The following is a 25439-nucleotide window of genomic DNA, read 5'->3' as shown; positions in this document are numbered from 1 at the left end:
ACATTATAATACTAAAAGAAGAAGAAAGTAAGACAGCTCATTCTCCACCCCTGTCCCCCAATAAAAGCAAAACATTGAAAGTGGTACTGATGGTCAATAAAACCTTGGTGGTGGTGGTGGTCTCTGTACTTCAGGACTTGATTTTCTAACTCTGCAAGTCTGGTACTTCAGCTGCCACCTCAGCCATTGGAACTTTACTCCTAAGAAAAAACTTATTTTAAGACACTGATTTGTACAAAAGAAGTGAGTTTTTAATAAAACATGTAATTTCCAAACTCTGATATTTATTTAAACCTTTTAGTGTCTCTTATCCCACCATGGAACTCTACTTAAGAAATAAATTATGGTTGAAAGGTTATTTGAGAAGCCTAAAGCCTAGTTAAGAAACTGTAGCCCTGGCTGGTGTGACTCAGTTGGTTTTGTCCTGTGCACTGAAAGGTCACTGGTTCAATTCCCAGCCAGGGCACATGCCAGGTTGCAGGTTTGATCCCTCATCCGGGTCCATATGAGAGGCAATTGATCAGTGTTTCTCTCTCACAATGATGTTTTTCTCTCTTCTTCCTTCCTCTCTCTAAAAATAATAAAAAACAAAAAACAACTGTAGGGTAGGAATACACTTTCCTCTACCTTTTAAGATTCTGTTGGCTGTTGTAATAATTGGCATGAGACAGATTAACAGGAAAAAAATAACGAAATTTAATGACATGTGTACATATGGGGATGCCATATACACGAGAGGTTCAGGGACAGAAAGGGAAGTGAGGCATTTTCAAGTTAAGGGTGTGATAAGGCACCTGGGAGTCTTCAGAAGGAAGAGTCATTTTCAGGATGACAGGAAGAGCTGACGATTGGTAATTAGAAGTTTGCTCTGCCCTATAGAGTAGTCATAAAAAGCTATTTTTGGTGGTGATTATTATTGTGGGCAACACCTCTAATTTAAATTCTTTAAGGAGAGGTAAAAGTTTCCATGAACCCTCATCTCAATTGCTTTCAGCTCAAAATAATTCACATACCAAAATGCCTGTTCTGAACCCCTTCAAACATCAGTGAGGTTGGTGAATACATGAAATCAAGGCACTAATAACAGAAATAATATTTCTTCTGGCACATAGTAAGTACTTGGGGACTGTTATTGTTTGCAATGGTTCCTCACAGCTTACAAATCTTCAAATGTTCTATCGAGTATTTGATTCTCACAAGAACTATGTCAAGTGATGGGTCTGGTTTTATGCCTCATTTACCGATGGAAAAAACAGCGGCTCAAAGAGAGTAAGGGGCTCGACTAAAATCTCATAACTGATACAGTTGACATCTGTTGCTTTGGTTGGGACAATTTCCTTCCTCCTTTTGGTAACAGGACTCTGATTTTCCTTTAAGAAACTGCCCTGTGGTTTTATATAACTCCTAGCAGGACTGTCGGTTAAGAGACTCTGCCTCCCTGTGTTAACATGTGACCCACACTGGCTCATGAGAACTCTCTACATCCCCTGGATGCAGAGACTGCTATACCGGTGGCTATGTGATCCAAATATTTTGAGTTATTTTTATTGATTGATTTTTCACTTGCGGACATTCTATGAACTTCCCTCCAGGTGGCTTCAAGCTACCAGGACACAGGCCCTGCCAACACCCTTAATCCTCTCCTCAGCTCTTCTGCTGAAGAGCTTGGCCTTCTCAGTGTGAGGCTGCTTTGGGAGCTTTCCCTTCCCCAGGACTCTGTAGTAGCCTGATTGCACCACATCAACGATAGGAGCAGCTCCAGTCTTGTTTTGGTAGCATTTACCTGTATCTGCTCACTGACCAAAGTCCGAAGTTTATCAAGGTTGACAGTTGGGCAAAAGCTCTGGTTACTCTTTAAGTGGTAATGTCTCATCCCAACCTTCCCAAAGTAACCTGGGTGATATTTGTCGAAGTTGATTCTGTGATGATGCAGGTCACCAGCATTACCTTGGCCTTCCCGGTGCTTCCTGTGCTTGTCGATGGGACCGTGGCCGTGGCTCACGTGGCCCCAAGTTTCCGAGTCTTCCTCAGTCTGGATGCATGTTGGTGGCCAAGATGCAAGAGTGAGTTTTTATTTTTAAAGAGAGAGATAAATTAATTCTAGGAGTGAGTTGGCTTCACTTGAGAGATGTAAGGAACATGAAACCTTGGAGCTATTTTCCAGAGAGAACTGCTACAGTAAAGCTAATAAAGGGGAATTCCTAGTGGGGGGGAGCGAGAGAGAGAGAGAGAAGAGAAGAGAGGAGAGGAGAGAAGGGAGAGAGGGAGAGAGGTGGAGAAAGTGGTGAGCTGACGCTCTAACCACTGAGCAACGCTGGCCAGGGCAAGACATTCTGATTTTATTTGAGGAAACAGATATAGCTATGCCTGAAGTCGGCCAGATCAACTCTTGAATTTTCAAGTTCAGTGAGTCAGTAAATTCCTTGTTTTGTTTAAGTAGGTTTGGACTTCTTTACTTGTAACCAAAAAATTCCTAACTAGTAAATGTCTTAGTTATTATTGAAACATGTCTTTTGACATCAAATACTTGGCTATTTCCACTGCTGCAACCTTCAGGAAGATGCCCGTACATATAAATGTCAAAACTTTGTGGGAGATTAGAGAACCTTCCCTCTTTCCATTAACACACACCATTTTAGGTTCCCTTCAAGTTTTCATTTTAAAAATTCTGTCAAGAGAATGAGAAGACAAGCCACAGACTTGAAGAAAATATTTGCAAAAGACATACCTGATAAAGGGCTGTTATCCAAAATATGCAAAAAACTCTTTAAAGGTCAAGAAGAAAACAAACAGCTTGATTAAAAAGTGGACAAAGGATCTGAACAGATACCTCACCAAAGAAGATGTATGGATGACAAATAAGCATATAAAAAGATATTCTATATGTCACTAGGAAATATAGATTAAAGAAACAATGAGTTACCACTACATCCCTATTAGAAGGCCAAAATCCAGAATATTGACACCAACAAATGTTTGGAGCAACAGGAAATCTCAATTGAAAATATTTATTGGGAACCTATTATGGGTTTTCTGTAAATAACAGTTTCTGTTTGGAGTTTCCAATATAATAAAGTCAAGGGAAATAACTGACTAATACAAGAATGGATTAAGTGCTAAATAGCAGGAGGGTGCTTTGTATTGAGAAAAGGTTATTACTGTAACTTCTGAAAGTTGAACGGGAGGTAGAATTGTGAATGATTTTAAATTCAAGGTATTATTTAGGCTGAGGCTTGAAAGATGAGTAGGTCATTGGATAGAACATCCTAGACCAGTGATGGTGAACCTATGACACCCGTGTCAGAGGTGACACTCGAACTAATTTTTTTGGTTGATTTTTCTTTTGTAAATGGCATTTAAATATATAAAATAAATATCAAAAATATAAATCTTTGTTTTACTATGGTTGCAAATATAAAAAAATTTCTATATGTGACACGGCACCAGAGTTAAGTTAGGGTTTTTCAAAATGCTGACACACCGAGCTCAAAAGGTTTACCGTCACTGTCCTAGGCATAAGCATGAGCAAGAGCATTGCAGACATTCCATGCTTGAAGGGAAAAAAGGATGGTTGAAGGGGGTAGTGCATTACTTTCCTATTGTCATGATAAAAATTACCACAAACTTAAAGCAATACAAATTTATTATCTTACTAGAGGCTCGGTGCATGAAAATTTGTGCACAGGAGGGGTCCCTCAGCTCGGCCGGTGCCCTCTCACAGTCCTGGAGCCCTCAGGGGATGTCTGACTGATGGCTTAGGCCAGCTCTCCATGGGGAGGCCGATCAGAGGATGGTGCCAGCTGGTGAGCGGCTAGCCCTGCCCCCTGCCGCCATCACCGGTGGTCTCCCTCTGGGTGGTCCCCCCTTTCTTTCCCCATCACCCCTCTGCCCCCATTGCCATCCCCTCCCTCTGCCCGCTGGCACGAGCCTTGGCTGGCCTGGTGCTACCTGCTCACTGGCCCTGCCCCCTGCCGAATGGTCATCCTGCCGTTTGATTGATTTGCATATTACACTTTTATTACATAGGCCTAGAAGCTTGGTGTACGATATTCATGCACTCGGGGGGTGGGGGGATCCCTCAGCCCAGCCTGTGCCCTCTTGCAGTCCGAGACCCCCAGGGATCGGGCCTAAGCTGGCAGGTGGACATCCCTCTCTCAGTCCAGTACCCATTGCTCCTTACTGCCTGCCTGCTAGATGTTCCTTACCGCTCAGCTCACTGCTCCTTAGCGCTGCTGTGGAGGCAGGAGAGGCACTCACCAGCTGTGAGCCCAACTTCTGGTTGAGCAGTGCTCCCCCTGTGGGAGCACATTGACCACCACGGGGCAGCTCCTGCATTGAGCATCTGCCTCCTGGTTGTCAGTGTGCATCAGAGCGACCAGTCATTCTGGTCATTCCGCCGTAAAGGTCGCTTAGGCTTTTATTATATAGACTAGAGGCCCGGTGCACAAAAATTTGTGTACTCGGGGGCGGGGGGGCCCAGCCCGGCCTGTGCCCTCTCGCAGTCTGGTACCCCTCGGGAGATAATGACCTGCTGGCTTAGGCCTGCTTCCGGGTGGCAGAGGGCAGGCCCAATCCCTAGGTGCAGCCCCTGGTCAGGCTCAGAGCAGGGCCGATTGGGGAGTTGGGGCGCCGTCCCCTGTCATGCACAGAGCAGGGTGGATTGGGAGGTTGCGATGCCACCCTCAGTCACGCTCAGGGTAGGGGGCCGATTGGGGGGTTGGGGCACCGCCCCCTGTCACACTCAAGGCAGGGTTGATGGGGAGGTTGCAGCGCCACCCCCTGTCACGCACAGAGCAGGGCCCATCAGGGGGTTGAGGAGCTCCCCCCTGTCACTCACAGAGTAGGGCCGATAGGGGAGTTGAGGCACCGCCACCTGTCACACACAGAGCAGGGCGGATAAGGGAGTTGGGGCGCTGCACCCTGTCACACTCAGGGCAGGGCCAATGGGGAGGTTATGGCTCTACCCTGTCACACACAGAGCAAGGCCCATGGAGGGGGGTTGGGGCGCCACCACTGTCACACTCGGGGCAGGGCTGATGGAGAGGTTATGGCTCTACCCTGTCACACACAGAGCAGGGCCTGTGGGGGGGGGGGGGGGTTGGGGTGCCGCACCCTGTCAAACACAGAGCCGCAGGGCAATCAGGGGATTGGGGAGCTCCCCCCTGTCACACACAGAGCCACAGGGCGATCAGGGGGTTTGGGCGCTGCCCCCTGTCACGCTGATCCCAGTGCCGGGAGGCCTCACGGCTCCACTGATCCCAGTGCTGGGAGGCATATTACCCTTTTACTATATAGGATAGAGGCCTGGTGCATGGGTGGGTGCCGGCTGGTTTGCCCTGAAGGGTGTCCTGGATCAGGGTAGGGGTCCCCACTGTGGTGCCTGGCCCGTCTGGTTGAGGGGCTGAGGGCTGTTTTCCGGAAGCGAGTGACTAAAGCTCCCAACCGCTCCTTTTTTTCTTTTTTCTTTTTTTTTATTCTGGGCCAGCTTTAGCTCTGAGACCTCGCTGCTGAAAACATCAATACAAAGTTTTTTTTTTTTTTTTTTTATTTTAATAATTTTTATTTCTTAAAGTATTACAAAGAGTATTACATATGTCTCCTTTTTTCCCCCCCTTGACATTCCCCCGGCCCCTACCCCCCGCTCCCCCCGCCCCGTGTCTTGTGTCCATTGGTTAATCTTATATGCATGCATATAAGTCCTTCAGTTGGTCTCTTAATCCCCCCCCCCCAACCCTCCCCAGGCTTCCCACTGTAGTTTAACATTCTGTTCAATGTTGCTCTGCTTCTGTATCTACCCCTGTTCATCAGTCCATACTGGTCCCCTTTATTTGTCCCAACCTCACTGGAGTAGTCTCAACCTCACCAGGGCTGTCTGAGCCTCACCAGGGCCGTTTCAACCTCACCGGGGCCGTCCCTACCTCACGGGGGCCGTTTCAACCTCACCGGGGCCGTCCCTACCTCACGGGGGCCGTTTCAACCTCACCGGGGTCGTCCCTACCTCACGGGGGCCGTTTCAACCTCACGGGGGTCGTCCCTACCACACCGGGGCCGTTTCGACCTGACTGGGGTCGTCCCTACCTCACGGGGGCCGTTTCAACCTCACCGGGGTTGTCCCTACCACACCGGGGCCGTTTCAACCTGACCGGGGTTGTCCCTACCACACCGGGGCCGTTTCAACCTGACCGGGGTCGTCCCTACCTCACGGGGGCTGTTTTGACCTCATCGGGGTCGTCCCTACCTCACGGGGGCCGTTTCAACCTCACCGGGGTCGTCCCTACCGCACGGGGGCCGTTTCAACCTCACCGGGGTCGTCCCTACCACACCGGGGCCGTTTCGACCTGACCAGGGTCGTCCCTACCTCACGGGGGCCGTTTCAACCTCACCGGGGTCGTCCCTACCTCACGGGGGCCGTTTCAACCTCACCGGGGCCGTCCCTACCTCACGGGGGCCGTTTCGACCTCACCGGGGTCGTCCCTACCTCACGGGGGCTGTTTCAACCTCACCGGGGTTGTCCCTACCACACCGGGGCCGTTTCGACCTCACCGGGGTCGTCCCTACCTCACGGGGGCCGTTTCAACCTCACCGGGGTTGTCCCTACCACACCGGGGCTGTTTCAACCTGACCGGGGTTGTCCCTACCACACCGGGGCTGTTTCAACCTGACTGGGGTTGTCCCTACCACACCGGGGCCGTTTCGACCTGACTGGGGTCGTCCCTACCTCACGGGGGCTGTTTCAACCTCACCGGGGTCGTCCCTACCACACCGGGGCCGTTTCGACCTGACCGGGGTCGTCCCTACCACACCGGGACCGTTTCAACCTCACCGGGGCCATCCCAACCTCACCGGGGCCATCCCAGCCTTACCGGGGAAACAGGAAGTTTGGCCCTCTGTCCCCTGCCGGCGGCTCCCCACTAGACAAAATCTCCAGGCGTTCCTGGTGGTTGAACATCCAGCACTCCTGCCCTCCACCAAGGGCACAGACTGCCTGTCTGCTGTCCCCCAGCGCCCCACAAGAGACTGGGACCAGTGGGCATGTTTGTGCGCTTGCTGGTACAGCAGTTCCACAGTGCCGGCCGAGTCAGGCCCAGCCCTGGCCGGCCCCGGACCCGACTCTGCCCCCCGATTGCGTCCCTCCCAGATGCAAGGAGCTGAAATCTGCAGCCTGCTGGGATGGGCTCTGTACTTGGTGCCTCTGCACATCCTACTCAGTCTCAATGCGCTTCTTTCTATGCGAGGAGTTGAAATCTGCAGTTTGTTGGGTTGGGCTCTGTACTTGGTGTCACATCCTACTCAGTCTCAATGTTCTTTCTCTCCTTCCAGTTGTAGAGCTTCCACTGGGCCAACTTTCCCATGGTTCTGTATGATAGGTGTTTGTCTGATATTTGGTAGTTTCGATGTTGTTGTGTGAGGTAGCACGCACAGGTCTCTTCCTTATGCCGCCATCCTGGTTCTCCTGGGTCTGCTTCTTGAGTGTGTCTCTCATGGCTGCGAGCAGTTGAAGTCTGCAATTTGTTGGGATAGGCTGCAAAAGTGCAGGTGGGTCTTTTTGTGCACCTGGCACAGCTTGGATGGGGATGTAAATTGATTAGGGCTGAGACTCAGGGAGTTGCCATGGCGGAGCAAATAGCACTGGCTGAGTCTCCGCGGCCCCTTGACTCTCTGCCAGGGCTTTGTGTCCCCCAGTGCCGGCGAGCAGCTGTGCAACAGAGTCTCCCTCGCTTTCTGATGGCTGCAAGGCCGTGCTGCCTCTCCCTGTAGGGTCTGGTGCTTCATGATCCCGCCTGAACCAGCTCAGTGGATTTGAAAGTTTGCAGAAGCAAAGGCGTTTCTACTTGTGAGTCTGGCACAGCCCAGATGGGAATGTAAATTGCGTAGGGCAGGGTCACAGGGAGTCGCCGGGGCGGAGACTCAGCGGCCCCTTGCCTATCCAGGACTCCAGGACTTTGCGTCCCCCAGTGCCGGCGAGCAGCCGAGCGCCAGAGCCTCCCTCGCTTTCTGACCGCTGGAAGGCCGTGCCGTCTCTCGCCTTGGGGCCTGGGGCCTCAGAGACCGCCCGAACCAGCTCAGTGGATTTGAGAGTTTGTAAAAGCAGTCATTCCCTCTTGTGCCTCTGGCACAGCCCTGAGGGTAGGGCGGGGTCACAGGGAGTCGCCAGCGTGGAGGAAATAGCGATGGCGGCGTCTCCGCGCCCCTCGCCTCCCCAGGACCCCAGGACTTCTTGTCTCTCGGTGCCGGCGAGCAGCCGCGTGTCAGAGCTTCCCTCGCTCTCCGACCACTGCAAGGCCGTGGCCGCCTCTCCCTGTGGGATCTGGGGCCTCAGAGACCCGCCCCGCGCAAGCCCAGAGGATTCGAGGGTTCGTAAAAAACCGAGAATCCATTTGCAGCCCGCGTGGCGTGTGACTGCGTACCTCTGGTTTTGGTGCCTCCGTAGCTCCCACTCAGTCTCACTGCGCTTCTTTCTTTTCCTCCAGTTGTAGATCTCCCACTGGGCCAACTTCCCCATGGTTCTGAGTGGCAGTTGTTTACTTCATAGTTGATAGTTTCAATGATGCTGTGAGAGAGCAGCACACACAGGTCCGCTCCCTACGCCGCCATCTTGGTTCTCTCAATACAAAGTTTCGGTCCGCCTGGCTTTCAGTCCAGCTGGTTTCTGAGGTTTTGTTTATCTTCTTATTTGCAACATAGTACATAGTTGCTTAGAGTTGTAGCTCAGAGGCTGGCAGCGCAGGCGGGGAACGTTGGAGTCCTCCTTCACTGCAGCAAGCAAGCCTCATGCTCGCTTCCAGCTGCCTGGCTGCCGGCCGCCATCTTGGCTGACAGTTAATTTGCATATACTCACTGATTAGCCAATGAAAAGGGTAGCGGTTGTACGCTAATTACCATGTTTCTCTTTTATTAGTGTAGATAGTTCTGTATGTCAGAAGTTCAATACAGGTTACATTGGGATAAAATTAAAGTGTCAGCAGGGTTCTAGAGGTTCTAGGGGTAAACCCATTTCCTTGTATTTTCCAGCTCCTAGAGATCTCCACAATCCTGGCAGGTGGCCCCCTTCATCTCTTCAAAGCCACCAATGTTGCAACTCTGTATCTTTCAAAGTCGTAGCTCTCTTCTGCCTCTCCTCTTCTGCCTCCCATTTCCAGTGTTGAAGACCCTTGTGATTGATTATATTGGGCCACTCAATAATCCAGAATAATCTACTTTATGTATGATCAAGTGACTAGCAACCTTAATTACCCGTTTTGGTGTAATTTAACATAGTAACAGGTTCTGGGGATTAAGAATGGGGACATCTTGGGGTGAGGTCATTATTCTGCTTATTACAGGTAAGGAATAGCTACCCTTGAGAGGGAGGCCAAAAGAAGGGGTGTGAATGCGCTGATAAGGGCAGTGGGGTTGCAGGTGCAAGTTTCTGAGGTTTGACATTACATATATGAGAGGAAGGGAGAGGGAGAGAGAGAGAAACATCAATGATGAGAGTGAATCATTGATTGACTTCCCCCTGCATGCCCCCTTCGCTCTCTTTCTCCATCTCAGTGAGTGCAGTTTTTAGTCATATGACTTAATTTGTTCAGTAGATGCTGCAACCCAGGCCTTAAATCAGTGGTTCTCAACCTTCTGGCCCTTTAAATACAGTTCCTCATGTTGTGACCCAACCATAAAGTTATTTTCGTTGCTACTTCATAACTGTGATGTTGCTACTGTTATGAATCGTAATGTAAATATCTGATATGCAGGATGGTCTTAGGCGACCCCTGTGAAAGGGTCGTTCCACCGCCAAAGGGGTCGCGACCCACAGGTTGAGAACCGCTGCCTTAAATCATTCAGTACAATCCGCAGCGGGGGCCGGGAATCCTGGCCAATGCCCCAGTGAGCAAGGCTGAAGCTACGGGTCCAAATCGCAGGGAAGGCACGCAGTCCTTGTACTTAAGGTGTTACCTTAACAGACACAAAACTGAAGAGCTGTGCAGGGTCTCAGCGAAGTAAGCCCGACTGCCGCCCAGTTCTACAGAGCCCGTCTGCGAGCCCCTGGGAGCAGCCCTCTTCTCCATTCCCCCGACCCCCCCCTTGCTTCCCCCCGCCTCCCTCCGTCCCCCCCATTGGTCGCAGGGGGCAAGTTCGCACCGCAGCCTTTTTTTGACACCGCGCCCTCGACCCGCCTGCGACGTCAGAGCGGAGTCCCTGCCGCGACTGGGGTGGGGGGTGGTGGAGGCGGAACGGCCTTGGGGTGGGGGCGGAACCCCGGTTACGTGCCCGGAGCCCGACGTCTTCCGCTTCCGGTACTTCCGGGTGCGACCGCTGGGCCCGTCCGGCTGGGTGCGGGACGCGCTTGGTCCCCCTCTCTGTATCCGACCGTGTACATTACCCCCCTGCCCTGTTCCCAGCGGGAGGGACATGAGTGTCCCTGAGCCGCCGCTGTCGGTCGGGGTCCTGACAGGGCCGCCCGCCGGCCTGGGAGCCGGGGAGCGGACGCCGGGTAGGTGCTGCAGGCGGGGCCGGCGGCGGGGCGGAGTGCCTGGGTCTCCGGGTCCCTCCGGGAGGGAGCGGCTTTTGGCGGCGGCGGCCCTTACGGCGCGGAAGTGGGCACCGCGCTGGCCCGAGCCCTGCGGGATGGGGGGGAACGAGATCCGCAGGGGGAAGCGGGGTTTTTGGGGTGGAGTTGGAAGCAGTGGATGGTGAAGTCATTCTGCGTTTCCGTGACTCCAGCTCATTGTTAGCTCTTTGTTACACGCTAGTGGCTGAGAATGAACTTGTCAAGATGATCGCTTTGTAATGTAGAAACCTGAGTTACCCAGAGCTCTGCCTTGCTTGTTGACATTGCTGCACCCCTATTCCTCCAGGGGTTCCAAGAGCGATTTAAGCCCCACTGTCCTAAGGCATCCATTGAATGTAATGGGTTGACTTGCTGTGCATCCAGAATGGTACTATTTCTGTGCCGTCCTTGGGAGGATTGAGAAAGTGGTCACTCAAAGCAGCGTCATGTTCTGTGGCTCAGATAAGGGGCCCTAGAGGAGAAAGGCTGCAGGATTTGGGATGTACCTTCTCCTTTATCTCTTGTTCGAGAAATATAGGGCTTACCCCAAAATAGGGCTCAGTCCTTTCTCCGTCATGCTTTTCCTCAGTGATCTCCCTCTCTCTCCACCTTCACAAGTTGCTTCTATAAGTATGACTTCCTTGTCTATATGTGCAGTTTGGGTCCCTCTCAGCTCGCTTTTTCATCTGCTTGATGGATACTTTGACATGGTTCTTTTGCACTAATCTCACAGCATGTCCATAAATAAAAGGAGATCTCTGATCCTGTTAATGGTGCCAAGTCACTCTCACTTGAAGCTCCGATGTTACCCTGGACTCTTTCCTCTCACTTGCCTCCAACTTCTGTTTAATCCAGGGCAGTGGTTCTCAACCTTCCCAATGCCGCGACCCTTTAATACAGTTCCTCCTGTTGTGGTGACCCCCAACCATAAAATTATTTTCGTTGCTACTTCATAACTGTAATTTTGCTACTGTTATGAATCGTAATGGAAATATCTGATATGCAGGATGTATTTTCATTGTTACAAATTGAACATAATTAAAGCATAGTGATTAATCACAAAATCAATATGTAATTATATATGTGTTTTCCGATGGTCTTAGGCGACCCCTGTGAAAGGGTCGTTCGACCCCCAAAGGGGTCGCGACCCACAGGTTGAGAACCTCTGATCTAGGGGGTTCTACTATACACTTTCCAATTCTTCTTTGTAATTTCACCCTTACAGGTTGTAATGCTAATCTCCCCCTACACCGGAAGGGCTCTGCTCCCAGTCTTTTACTCTTCCACCCCTTCTCTCCCACTGCTTTCACAGCAGTGCTCCAAGATAAAGCTCCAATCATGACATTTCCTTGCTTGGAAGCCTTAAGTGGCTCCTACTTATTGAAATAAAGAGCCAAACCCATTAGCCTGGCACTCAAGGGTCCTCCTAGACTGGCCATGTGTTTCATATAGCTTACTACTATTATGTCCCATGCTCCAACTACCTTCTCTATTCAGAGCAATTCTGTATTCCTACTTTTCCTCATGCTGCTTTCTTTTCCCATATTGTATTCCTTTCAATCCTGTCTTCATACTTTCTTACCCATTTGGAAATACTAGCTCTCAGATAGTTGGCAGGAGTATAAATTGTTACCATCTCTTAGGAGGCAATTTTGCAATGCCTATTAAAAAATTCATAAACCTTTTGTCCCAACAGTCTATTTCTAAGAATTTACCCTACAAAAACAGTGACAAGGATATGAAAAGACAAGGGAGAAAGCTTACTGCAACATTGTTTGAAATAGCAAAAAATACATAAACATACAGAATTTTGCATATATTAATATTCTTTTAATCTAGACTTTACATTATACTAGTAGCTTAAAAACATGTTTTGAGTGTTCATAATCCTTTTTTTAGAGGACACTCAGAGGGTGAAAGTTAAAATAAGAGAAAAGGATACCTGTACTACCTCATATATGTGTGCTGAACCCCATCGCCAGCCTCCTTCCCTGCCTACCTTCTACTCTCTCATTTCTGTGTCAACCTAAAAGCTTCCTAAATTTGATTTTTGCTTGGGGACAGGTTTAAGTGACACTTCTCCAGATGAAGGGTTAATAGAGGACTTGACTGTGGAAGACAAAGCTGTGGAACAACTGGCAGAAGGATTGCTTTCTCACTACCTGCCAGATCTACAGAGATCAAAACAAGCTCTGCAGGAACTCACGTGAGCTAACAAAAGCCAGAGGTGCACTCATTTCCCCTCTGGTAGAGTCATTTACTGTATTAAGGTGTATTATTTTGTAACATGTTATTCAATTGGGCATTTCTATATCTTTAGTGATAACAGATGGGAGTAGAGGAGTTCATAGTAATTTAAATATAAAAAGTGAAATGAATACTTCTAGGGCAGTGATGGTGAACCTATGACATGCGTGTCAGAGGTGACAGGCGAACTCATTTTTTTGGTTGATTTTTCTTTGTTAAATGGCATTTAAATATATAAAATAAATATCAAAAATATAAGTCTTTGTTTTACTATGGTTGCAAATATCAAAAAATTTCTATATGTGACACGGCACCAGAGTTAAGTTAGGGTTTTCAAAATGCTGACACGCCGAGCTCAAAAGGTTTGCCATCACTGTTCTAGGGTGTTTGGCTTCTAAGAAGTACCCCTAAATCTTATCTAGACTTTGATTAGCTTTTGGTGTTTTACCAGTATTTTATGAAAGCCTTGCCTATTGGGAATGTTGCAGGATGGGCATATACCTGTTTCTGAGTAGAATTACAAAATTGCTTCCGTAAGAGTCACATTTGTATCCAATTGCTGGCTCACAAGTTGCCAGAAATCCTTAGGTATCTTTTAAAAAGAATATATATTTAATTGATTTCAGAGAGGAAGGGAGAGGGAGAGAGAGAGCTAGAAACATCAATGATGAGAGAGAATCATTGATTGTCTGCCTCCTGCATGCCCCCTACTTGGGAATGGAGCCCGCAACCCGGTCATGTGCCCTTGACTGAATCAAACCTGGGACCCTTCAGTCTGCAGGCCAATGCTCTGTCCACTGAGCCAAAGCAGCTAGGGCCTAAAGTATCTTTTTAAAATTTTTTATATTCTTCTTATTTACTTAAAAAATATTTATTGTTGAGAGTATTACAGACGTCCCCATAGTTCCCCTTCACCTGGTTCCTGCCCCACCCCAGGCCTTCACCACCTATTGTCTGTATTCTTAGGTAATGCATATCCTATCTAATAAAAGAGAAACATGGTAATTAGCGTACGACCGCTACCCTTCCCATTGGCTAATCAGGGCGATATGCAAATTAACTGCCAGCCAAGATGGTGGCCGGCAGCCAGGCAGCTTGAAGCAAACAGGAGGCTTGCTTGCTTCAGTGACGGAGGAAGCCAACGTTCCCCGCCTGCCTTGCCGGCCTCTGAGCTTGCAGTTTAAGAAACATTGTTACAATATAGAAGCTAAACAAAACCCCAGAAACCAGCTTTCAGCCGTCCGGGATCTCAGAGCTGGAGATGATACAGTGTTTCGATTATAGAACCGAAACAAACCAGATACCTGCTTTCAGCAGCAGAGGCCTTGGCCCAGAATAAAAAAAAAAAGAAAAAAAGGAGCGGTTGGGAGCTTCAGTCACCCACCAGCCTGAAAACAGCCCTCAGCCCCTCACCCAGACTGGCCAGGCACCCCAGTGGGGACCCCCACCCTGAAGGGTGTGTGACCAGCTGCAAACAGCCATCATCCCCTCATCCAGGCTGGCCAGGCACCCCAGTGGGGACCCCCACCCTGATCCAGGACACCCTTCAGGGCAAACCAGCCAGCCCCTACCCATGCACCAGGCCTCTATCCTATATAGTAAAAGGGTAATATGCCTCCCAGCACTGGGATCAGCAGAGCCGTGAGGCCTCCCGGCACCAGGATCAGCGTGACAGGGGGCAGCGCCCAAACCCCCTGATCGCCCTGCGGCTCTGTGTGTGAAAGGGGGTGGGGCCACAACCTCCCTATCCACCCTGCTCTGTGACAGGGGAAGGCGCCCCAACCCCCTGATCGGCCCTGCTCTGTGTGTGACAGGGGGCGGTGCCCCAACTCCCCTATCGGCCCTACTCTGTGCGTGACAGGGAGGAGCTCCCCAACCCCCTGATGGGCCCTGCTCTGTGTGTGACAGGGTATGGAGCCCCAACCCCCGTGATGGGCCCTGCTCTGTGCGTGACAGGGGGCAGCGCCCCAACCCCCTGATTGGCCCTGCTCTGTGCATGACAGGGAGTGGCGCCGCAACCTCCCCATTGACCCTGCCTTGAGTGTGACAGGGGGCGGTGCCCCAACCCCCCAATCGGCCCTACCCTGAGCGTGACTGAGGGTGGCATCGCAACCTCCCGATCTGCCCTGCTCTGTGCATGACAGGGGGCGGTGCCCCAACTCCCCAATCGGCCCTGCTCTGAGCTCGACCAGGGGCTGCACCTAGGGATTGGGCCTGCCCTCTGCCACCCGGGAGCAGGCCTAAGCCAGCAGGTCGTTATCTCCCAAGGGGTCCCAGACTGCGAGAGGGCACAGGCCGGGCTGAGGGACCCCCCCACCCCCCCGAGTGCACAAATTTTTGTGCACCGGGCCTCTAGTCTATACTAATAATAGAGGAATATGCAAATTGTCCATGACACCGTCACAGTAACAGTAACGACCAAACAGCAGGCTGCATGGGGTGACCAGGCCAGCAGGAGTGGTTAATGAGGGACGACCAAACAACTGAACAGCAGGCTGCATGGGGTGACTAGGCTGGCAGCGGGGTTAGTGAGGGATGACCAAAACGACTGAACAGCAGGCTGTGTGGGGCGATCCGGCTGGCGGGGGGGCAGTTGGGTGCGACCAGGCTTGCGGGGAAGGGGGGGGCAGTTAGGGGTGATCAGGCTGGCAGGCAGAGGCGGTTAGGGGCAATCAGGCAGGCAGGCAGGCAGGTGAGCAGTTAGGAGCCAGCGGTCCCAGATTGTGAGAGGGATGTCCTCCTAGGGGTCCCAGATTGGAGAGGGTGCAGGCTGGGCTCAGGGGACCCACCCCCTGTGCATGAATTTCGTGCACCGGGCCTCTAGTATGTATATAAGTTCTTTGGTTAATTTCTTCCCACCCCTACCCCCCACCCCTGAGATTTATCAGTCTGTTCCATGTTTCCATGCCTATGGTTCTGTTTTATTCATCAGTTTATTTTGTTCATTAGCTTCCTTGTTCATTTATTTGATTTTTAGATTAAATTGTTGATAGATATGTATTTATTGCCATTTTATTGTTCATATTTCTTTTCTAATTCTTCCTTTTTCCTCCTCTTCCTTCTCTTTCCCCTCTTCCTCCTCCTCCTCCTCCTCCTCCTCCGCTTCTTCCCCCTTCCTCATCTTCCTCCTCTTTTCTTCCTCTTCCTCTTTTCTTCCTTCTCCTCCTCCTCCTCCTCCTCCTCCTCCTCCTCCTCCTCCTCCTCCTTCTCCTCCTCCTCTTCATCTTTTTCTTCTTGCAGGGGTTTAAATTGGGATTGCATTGAATCTATAGATCAAGTTGGGAGGAATTGATACTTAATATTGAGACTTTAAAAAAAAATTTGATTTGAGAGAGAAACAAACATTGATTTGTTGTTCCACTTATTTATGCATTCATTGGTTGATGCTTGTGTGTGCCCTGACCGGGGATTGATCCTGCAGTCTTGGCACATCGGGACAGGGCTCCAACCGAGCTACGTGGTCAGGGCCTTAATATTGAGGCTTTTATTCCATGTACTTGGAATATTTCTCCATTGTTTATATCTTTATGAAAATCTCTTTCTTAATTATGTTAGTAATTTGTATATTTCTTTCTCATCTGTGTATCTTTTATTTTCTTTCCTTTTTGTATTGCCTTAGCTAGAACTTCCAGTGTCACATAGACTAGTAGTGAGAATGGACACTTTCCTTTGCTCCTGATCTTAGGGGGAAAACAACTAGTTTCTCACCACAAGTGTGATGTTAGTTATAGGTTTTTTAGACATTCTTTAACAAGTTGAGGAAGTTCCTCTCCCTAATTTGTTGAGAGTGTTTTTAATCATATATGGTGTTGGACTTAAATACTTTTTCTGCATCAACTGATAGGACCATATGATTTTTTTCTTTAGCTTTCTTCTTTTCAACTATTGAGCCAGCTTTGCATACTTAGAATAAATTGCACTTGGTTGTGGTGTATAATACTTTAAAAATATATTTTTATTGATTTAGAGAGAGAGGAAGGTAGAGAGAGAAAGAAACATCAATGTGAGAGAGAATCATTGATTGGTTGCCTCCCATGTACACCCTGACCAGGGATCAAACCCACAACCTGGATATGTGCCCTGACCTGGAATTGAAGTAAAACTGGACAACCAATGAGTCTGGGTTGCCTGTCACTACTTTAGCCAATTCAGCAGAGGGTTAAATCACATATGAGCCTTTATTCTAATACCGCCAGCAGTATGGGAGAGCAGCAGGTCAGCCACAAAAATCTGATCTCCAATCCCCCATAAGCCAGCTGCTTATATTGGGTTGGACAAATGTGACATGGGGAAATAGGGATTACAGGGCTGGGGAAGTAGGCAATGCAGGCTGGGGTGGGGCTCCATTTGGCTAACAAGATTGTTAATCTTTCCATATTAAATAGTTCTTGAATGAGAATGGACATTCCAAGGTTGACTCTCAGGTCCCAGGCATGTACAACTCCTAGCCAGGTTAGGATGTCCTTTTTTAAATAAGAACAAGGCAATCATGGTTAAACAGAACGTGTTTAATATTTCTTATAACTATAGCTAGTCCCCAATATTCTATTTTTGCCCCTAACAGAACCAGCAACCCTTTGCTACATGGGATGGTCGCTCAACCAACTGAGCCATACTGGCCAGGACTGCTGTATAATTCTTTTTATACATTGTCAAATTTGATTGCCAATATCTTATTGAGAATTTTTGCATCTATGCTGATGAAATACATTGGTCTGTAGATTTTCTTTTCCTTTATCTGGGTTTTGATTTTAGGGTAATGTTGGCCTCATAGGAAATGCTCTTTCTACTTCTGTGTTCTGGAAGAGGTTGTAGAAAATGGGCATAATTTCCTCCTTAAATGTTTATAGGAAGTCACCAGTGAAACTGTCTGGTCCTGGTGCTTTCATTCTGGGAGATTATTACTTATTAATTCAACCTTTCTAGTAAATATATTATTGGCAGTTAGACAGACATGAGCAGAGTAGGAACAGTAGGCCAGGTACAGAAGGTCACTGGGATGGAAATCCGTGGGTGCCTAGCAATGGACAAAATTGGGAAAACAAGTATTGGGGAGTGGGACTTTGCCCTCAGGGTGACCTTTCCTTCCCTAGCATATAGTTGGTCCCCTGACCTTTCATGTTATAGGTCATGTGGTCCAGATCCTCCCTGACCTTTTGTCCCCTGGCATGTTCCTAGTCAGTGGTAGATCTCCTTAGAGGAGGAACAAGAGGGCAGGAAATAGCCTTATATGACTCCCATACAAGCCCTTGCATGACCACACCTTGAGCCTTAAGCCCTCAGGACAATGGGGTTCTGACCCACATCAGGAACAAAGCCTTCATCAGGAACAAAGCCTCAGGTACTGCGGACAGAGTTTTGGTCAAACTAGAGATAACATCTAGATCTCAGCTCCAGGCCTAGAAAAGCAGCACAACCAGACAAAGCGTGGCCATGGCTGACATCAGAATCAGGTGCAATGACTGATGACCCCCTACCCTGGTGCTGACCAGCCAGTAGAGACCACGACCTGGAAAGGACACACCTGGTGACTGAGGAATATTTATTGAGCTTCCCCCCTGAGAGCTAGCTGCGCCAAGATTCCCGACTTTAGAAAACAGATGAAAACCTGTAAGACAAATGATCCAAAGCTGGCTGTGTCTCTTGATTGCACACCTTTTCTTCCCCCTTTTTTCGCCTCAAGACATGTACCTTTGCTTTCTATCTCCTTAGGTCCAAGGGCCCTTTTTTGCTTCTGTAACTTGTTTCCAGAGTCCATGCAGCCTAGCTGGCTCCCTCTCCCACAGCTCACTTCTACTTCTGTGACTTTCTAAATCAGTGGTTCTCAACCTTGGCTGCACATTAGAAACACCTGGGAATCTTTTTAAAATCCTGATTTCTGGCCTCATCCTCCGGAAATTCTGTTTCTTTGTTACTAATGTTGCGGCCCCACCCCATAACAACGAAACAGAATTTCCGGAGGATGAGGCCCAGAAATCAGGATTTTAAAAGATTCCCAGGTGATTCTAATGTGCAGCCAAGGTTGAGAATCACTGTTCTAGTATATTAGGAAAGTTGGTTTCTCTTTCTCAGTAAAAGGTTTTGAATCAGAATTTTTATGAGTAACCTTCGAAATTACGTGGTCTGACCTCACTTTATAAATGAAGAAATTTAGACCCAGAGAAATAAACTAAGATCACCCAACTGATTATTGGTAGGGGAATCTTGTGATTCTTAGTCTTTTTTTCATCTTGCTTCCTATTTATCCCTTTAGACTTATCCCTTGATATCCCTGCATTTTTTCCCAACTCTAAAAAGTCACTGCTCCTTATTTTATTTGTGGTTTTCTTTCAGTTTTAATATAAATAAAATATCGAGTTTTTTTGGCAAGATAGCATAAAAAACTTTTTTGGGAGAAAACAGAGAATTGCCAAAAATAACAAGTAATAATTTTAAATGACTTGGTCATTTTAGTTACTAGAATCGAAATTGAGGCAAGAATAAAAGATACATTTGGTTATCAGAATGTGACTTTGGAATATTATTTTGAAAAAGATTATGCTGAACCTAATAAGCCTTGGAGAATCAATAAATTTCCAACTTAATTTCTACCTTCAACATTAAACAAGATGAATGTGATTCATTTTAATGAACCAGCACTTACAGTTTGTAATGTTTATTTTGGCTGTGTGCTTTTGTTTCAGACAGAACCAAGTTGTATTATTAGACACACTGGAACAAGAGATTTCAAAATTTAAAGAATGTCATTCTATGTTGGATATTAATGCTTTGGTAAGTATGATTTACTTGACATAGTTTAATGACATCTTTCTTGTTTTAGAAATAGGCTTGTCCTCCCAACTTTGTACATATGTATGTTTGGGATTTTTCATCTATTTTTTTAAAAGGTAGAATTTGTCTTTTAATAGGAAACTTTGATTTACTTTATGGAACTTCTGTTGTTCTGAATAGTTACCTTTCAGACATTGAACTTGTGATAGGAAATAGAACTTATAAAGTCTGGAATAGATCTTTATTTTTATAAAAGAGAACTAAAAGTAAGAAACTTTTGGGATACTATTTTTCCCCTTAGGGAAAGTGCACCTCTTTTTATCAATTACCTGGTTTTTAAAATTTGTGCATCCCTTTTTATCAATTAAATGGTTTTAAAAATTCATATTTTATTTAATTGTATGGCATTTTCATAATGTTATGACAAATTAACGCTAAAACGGACCCCTTGAAGTCCTTCATGGACCCTTTAAAGCTTTCAGTATAAATGACAATAGTTGAATTTCATCAGAAGCTCTATAGCTTTTAGATGAGAGGAACCGATACTCTACTAGTATTTTAAGAAACAAGAATTAACAAAAATAAGGAACTTAGGACTACCTTTCTCTTAGGCATAAACATTACATATAGCTTGTTTTGCATGATTTTTATGACTTTCACGCATACCTCAGTAAATGGATTTTTCACTGGACAAATACGGCTTATTAATGTTTTCCTTTTATAACAATCAAAAAGGAAGTCCATCTCCTCTAGCATTAGGCAGAGGCCTGTGGTAGTAAATACAAAGTTTTCTGCCTGTAGTTCCTGATATCTTGTGAAGGAGGCAGGCAAGGGGCAGAAACTAAGTCTTCCTCTTTTGTAGTTTCTCAGCACCATAGTGGTTCTGATTATCATTTAGGAACTGAAAACTGGAAGGGAGAGAGAGAGAGAGAGAGAGAGAGAGAGAGAGAGAGACTGAGACTGTAAGCTCTAGAGCTCACCAGACTATGACTTTACGTATAGCTGCATGAAGGTTGCTAGTATCTCTACCGACACTTCTCTCAATTTTGTTACCTGGTTTTCTCTCTTACCTTGCCTGAGAGTGAGGTGCTTTTTTGCTTTTCTGCCATCTCTGGGTGAGATGGGAAAATCTACACCTGTAAATCCGTGGGAGGAAAGGTGTCCTTACAGAGGTGGTTCTGCTTGGTCTGACTTCGGAAGCCCACGGGGCTCTCTAGACACAGTTTGCCTTTTCCTGATGGGCAGACACTTAAACTGTCCTTTATCCTGGCTTGGTCTCTCTCTTGTAAAGGCAGTAGAGAGTTTTACTTTTCTCAGGTGAAACTGATAGCATTATTGGGTAGTTTTACCGAAATTTTAGGATTATATTGCATGTTTTTAAAGCAAAAATGTATCTGTATACAAAATAAATGCCTGTTGTATGGTCAGTAACTTTTTATCAATCTGAACTGAATCAAGTGTTTTCAAAATCCTACTAATGGCTTAATAAAATTTAAATTTGGACTTAAATTGTGGAAATAATTAAGGCTTTAAAAAATTTGACCAATTTAGGAAGAATGAAGTGGAATGCAGACATTGATTTATTTAACCATTTTGATATTTCAGTCTACTTTAATTTGACTTTTCGTTTACTTTTCCATGTTAAGTTCACTGAAGCCAAACACTATCATGCCAAGTTGGTGAATATAAGGAAAGAAATGCTGATGCTTCACGAAAAGACATCGAAGTTAAAAGTGAGTTGGCAGGTTCTTTTATATTCTTTACAAAAATAGAGGGGTCATTGTCTGTTCTTCAGTATTCATTTCTGACTTCTTATATATCCATATACAATAATATTCTTAATTCCTGGTACATTGTTTTCTTTTTTTATTTTAAAACATCCCGTTGAAACCCCACTCTGGGCTTTTTTACTTATAGCCGAGCTTGTAGGCTCCTATTCTCTGAATATGCCACTACAATTCTCATTTAACGGAGTAACAATTATTTTTTTTTTTTGTTCGAAGAAGACCTTAAATTACCCACAATGAATTTATGTTAAATATGAAATTTATTAATATGTATTGATTACCTCAAACGAAAGCACTTTTACTTTTAAACTAGGCCAATCTGTAAACCTTGATTGTTCTCTTGTTTTTTTGAATTTTTGATATAGAAAAGAGCACTTAAACTGCAGCAGAAGAGGCAGAAAGAAGAGTTGGAAAGGGAGCAGCAACGAGAGAAGGAATTTGAAAGAGAAAAGCAGTTAACTGCCAAACCAGCGAAAAGGACATGAAAAGTTGAATGTGTGTGTGTGTTCTTCCCTCCCCTGTCCCACATGCTTTGCATTTAAGAAGACTTAAGTGCAGACTGAAGTTAAGGTAGTGCCTTATACCATTGTGTCCCGTTTTGAAATCCTTTCCCCAGGAGTGCTGTCTCTATATGTTCATTTTAGCCATTTAAGAGCTTCTCCCCCCCCCCCCCCCCCCCCCCCGCCCCCAAGTAAAAGACAATCTCACTTGGTTGGATATTTATGGGTAATTTTTTAATTTCTGTTTTACTTAATTTTAAAATTCATTGTTTTGGCCTTGAGTCATTTATGAACTGGAAAATGGTTTGATTGTTTTTTTTAATAGATTTTAAGTGGTTAAAAATTAGTATGAGTGTTTTAGCTTCTTAATAACTGTGGAATTAAGTTTCAGTTTCTTATTTTATGAAATGGCTTGTCTCTTTTGGAATACAACGCTGGTTTTTGGCAGTTGCCTTTTCATTGCTTGGTTACAAAGAAATGCCAGCTGTTTAATCACATATGCTACTGGAAAAGAGGTGATGGTATAAATCTTTGTGAAGAACATGATAAAAAAGTGTATACACAGTAAATAATAGCATCTTAGACATAGGCGAGGGGAGCACAATGCCAGATAGATTCCACTAACCATAGGCTCTGTCTGCTTCCTAGCATTGTTGCCACTTGGTTCTTAGGTAGCTGCTGGTTCAGAGTAGATTGTATCTGCCCCTAAAGTTTGGCAGGGGTGGTGGTAGAGCTGTCACACACTCAGATATGCTTAAATATTTATAATACTTAGTAAGAGTTGCCACACACTGAGGTGGTTGTCAAGCTGATACGATAGTGAGCTCAACTTTCCAAATGGAAGGTCTAATCACTAGTTCTATCTTCTGATTTGCTGTGTGGCTTTACATGTGGTTACTTAAACAAAAATTTTTTTTTTATTGATTTTTTACAGAGAGGAATAGAGAGTTAGAAACATTGATGAGAGAGAAACATCGATCAGCTGCCTCCTGCACACTCCCTACTGGGGATGTGTCCGCAACCAAGGTACGTGCCCTTGACCGGAATCGAACCTGGGACCCTTGAGTCCGAAGGCCTATCCACTGAGCCAAAACGGTTAGGGCTACATGTGGTTACTTTTTAAAAAAATGCTTAAAGTAGATTGATAGATACCAACTATCTAGTTTTGTAGATAATGACATAATTGTGGAAAATTGGTAAATAGCTTCTTCACAAAAGAGGCAGCATGATACCATTAGCGTTTTCTACATATCCTCCCCCCAATATTTATAAGTAGAAACTTATGTGAGGGAAATGTGAAGTTTCATTGTTTTTAAAATTGAGAGTTTATTATTTACGGTTTTAGTATTCTTTAATGTCCAGCTGGTCTCCAGTTTGTTAAATAGAGACTGTACAGAATCTGTAAAGGTGTGTGATTAGAATGTATTTTTTTTGTAGTCTACATTACATTTTTGGTAAGCTGGAGTCAGTGTCTCTGATCTCATATCAGGATACTTAATGATGGAGAAAGGCATTAGATTTAAGTTGCGTGCAAAAAACTGGTCTGTTTAAAGGTTTAAATAGTTTGAAAGCCTTTTCCTTCTTTAATGAATGAATTATAATCTCACAGTTCACTTGACTTTGACCTTATGTTTAAGAATACATTTTATTTTAAAAGACTACATGTTGCCCTCAAATACTGGCTAAAACTGCCTAGGGCAGGATTCAGTAGTGCTTGCAGTACAATGTCACCTGCATGCTGAATGTACTCATTTATAATCTGACAAAGGCTGTGCATTGTTTCTCCGAGTGGTTTGTGGACCAGCTGCAGTGATTATTTAAATGCTGGTTCCTGCACACCACTCCTAGTCTGCTGAAGCAAATCTGTTTGTTTGTGTTGCTTTTTAAAAAGAGTTTCCTCAAGTGATTCATGCATCTTAAAAGTGGAGAACCACTGGTCTAGTGGTCTAGGTCAGAGGTTCCCACACTAGGCTGCATATTATTATCACCTGGGAAGTTAAAAAAGCAACACACCCAACATTCAGGAAGATTCTTACTCATTAGTTCTGAGGTGGGGCCCTTGCAAATTTTAAAGAGCTTCCCACATTGTTCTAGACTATTTTAGTGATTTATATTTATAAAGAGTGAAATAGTTTAAAAAGCCACCCAGTAACTTTTGGGATTAATCTTATGAAACAAATTCTGAACTGCTGCTTTTGATATAAAGTCAGGTTTAAGACTGAAATTGATAGCAGGCAGGAAATAAAGAACTCTGGTAAATCAGTTGAACGTTTGTGACCTTTATGAAAATAAATCATGTTTATTGAATGAGTGACAGGGCACATATGCTTTTAGAATTGCATTATTTAACTTTGGAGATTTTAAAAAATGCTATTTTTAGCCCTGGCACGTCCCATGCACACAGAGGTCACTGGTTCCCATTCTGGTCAGGGCAGATGCCTGGGTTTTGGGCTTTATCTACAGTAGGGAGCATGCAGGAGGCAGCCGATGGATGTTTCTCTCTCTCTCTCCCTTCCTCTTAAAAAAAAAAAATCAATAAAAGCTTATATATTTTTAAAAATGCTATTTAAAAAAAAAATAGCATCCACTATATGTAGGTCAATTGTAAATCTGAAGTAATTCCCTTGGGAATTAAATTAATTAAATTTAATTACCGTGGTAATTAAAATTGAAAACTTTAGCTGTATTTCACTAATATAGAAACATATCTTACTAATCTTGGACAGAACCCTTATACTGTATTTTTGCACAAAGTAATGAATTGGTTTTTGGGTTGAAAAATAATTGCCTTTGTTGTGATACTATTTCCCATGTACTGAACTAAAATGATGGGAGTTGATTGTGTGTTTACTGTGTAGGAGGTATGTAGATGTGCAGACGTAGAACATAACAAGGATTGTATCCTTTGTGAGTTTTTGAGTTGATACAGTTTATAAATATATCACTTACACACACTCATGATTTGTCTGATTTTGACTTGTAAAATGAAGACTACTTTTTACACATTTAATTTAAAAAAGGCCTATAAATTATCCAAAGTCATTGACCAAGCACTATTTATTGTGTACATAGCACTGTATACTTCCCTTTATGGACATTATTTCAACCATTCCACTCCTTTGCTTTCCTCTCCTGTCACCTTTCTCTTAATGTTCTCTGAAATTTGTGTCACAAAATGACTAGTCCACTCATGTAGTCTTTTTCAGAAAAGTGATAGAAAGTGTGAAAAGATTCTAGTTGAAATAACCCAACTGTATAAAGTTTTAATTTGAGAATAAAAATAATAGCTACTGCTTTTAGTAGTTTGGTAGAAAGTGCTTCATAAGGATCTATAGCCTATAAATAACAGAAAATTCCAACTAATAGAATATTTTAGGTCATGTTTTATATATATATATATATATATATATATATATATATATATATATATTTTTTTTTTTTTTTTTTAACTTGGGAGTTCTTGGACCCCTTGGAGGGACTTCTGTGGATGACCTTTGGAGGAGAAAGATTCATATATATATATATATATATATATATATAGTGCCCCCCAAAATGTATACATACACTTTGAATATTTATAAAGGCAGTGTTTATTAAAATACA

The 25439-nt window shown here is 45.4% G+C and overlaps 1 protein-coding gene and 1 pseudogene across 1 annotated transcript; one reads left to right on the top strand and one right to left on the bottom strand.

Moving 5' to 3' along the window:
* Positions 1-1598: 1598 nt before the first annotated feature.
* LOC139003488 (large ribosomal subunit protein uL15-like) lies at positions 1599-3983 on the bottom strand (annotated as a pseudogene).
* Positions 3984-10313: 6330 nt separating this feature from the next.
* Positions 10314-24868, top strand: BLOC1S6 (biogenesis of lysosomal organelles complex 1 subunit 6). The gene is made up of 5 exons (XM_070423496.1): positions 10314-10474; positions 12596-12737; positions 19462-19549; positions 21196-21282; positions 21702-24868. Exons 1-5 carry the CDS (start codon positions 10393-10395, stop codon positions 21819-21821), a joined length of 519 nt encoding a protein of 172 aa, XP_070279597.1. The 5' UTR covers positions 10314-10392; the 3' UTR covers positions 21822-24868.
* The last annotated feature ends 571 nt before the right edge of the window (positions 24869-25439 follow it).

The sequence above is a fragment of the Myotis yumanensis genome, unplaced genomic scaffold (genome assembly GCF_028538775.1).
Source record: "Myotis yumanensis isolate MYYU_CA2020_CCGP unplaced genomic scaffold, mMyoYum1.0.hap1 SCAF_1, whole genome shotgun sequence".
Taxonomy (NCBI): Eukaryota; Metazoa; Chordata; class Mammalia; order Chiroptera; family Vespertilionidae; genus Myotis; species Myotis yumanensis.
This window is presented reverse-complemented; position numbering and strand designations above follow the sequence as displayed.

What these genes read in the sequence shown, in the direction of transcription:
- BLOC1S6 (XM_070423496.1), top strand. Translation starts at nt 10,393, where the DNA reads ATGAGTGTCCCTGAGCCGCCGCTGTCGGTCGGGGTCCTGACAGGGCCG. An exon ending in CAAGCTCTGCAGGAACTCAC is followed by an intron (nt 12,738 to 19,461) that starts GTGAGCTAACAA and finishes CTTTTGTTTCAG; the next exon opens with ACAGAACCAAGTTGTATTAT. An exon ending in AAAAGACATCGAAGTTAAAA is followed by an intron (nt 21,283 to 21,701) that starts GTGAGTTGGCAG and finishes TTTTTGATATAG; the next exon opens with AAAAGAGCACTTAAACTGCA.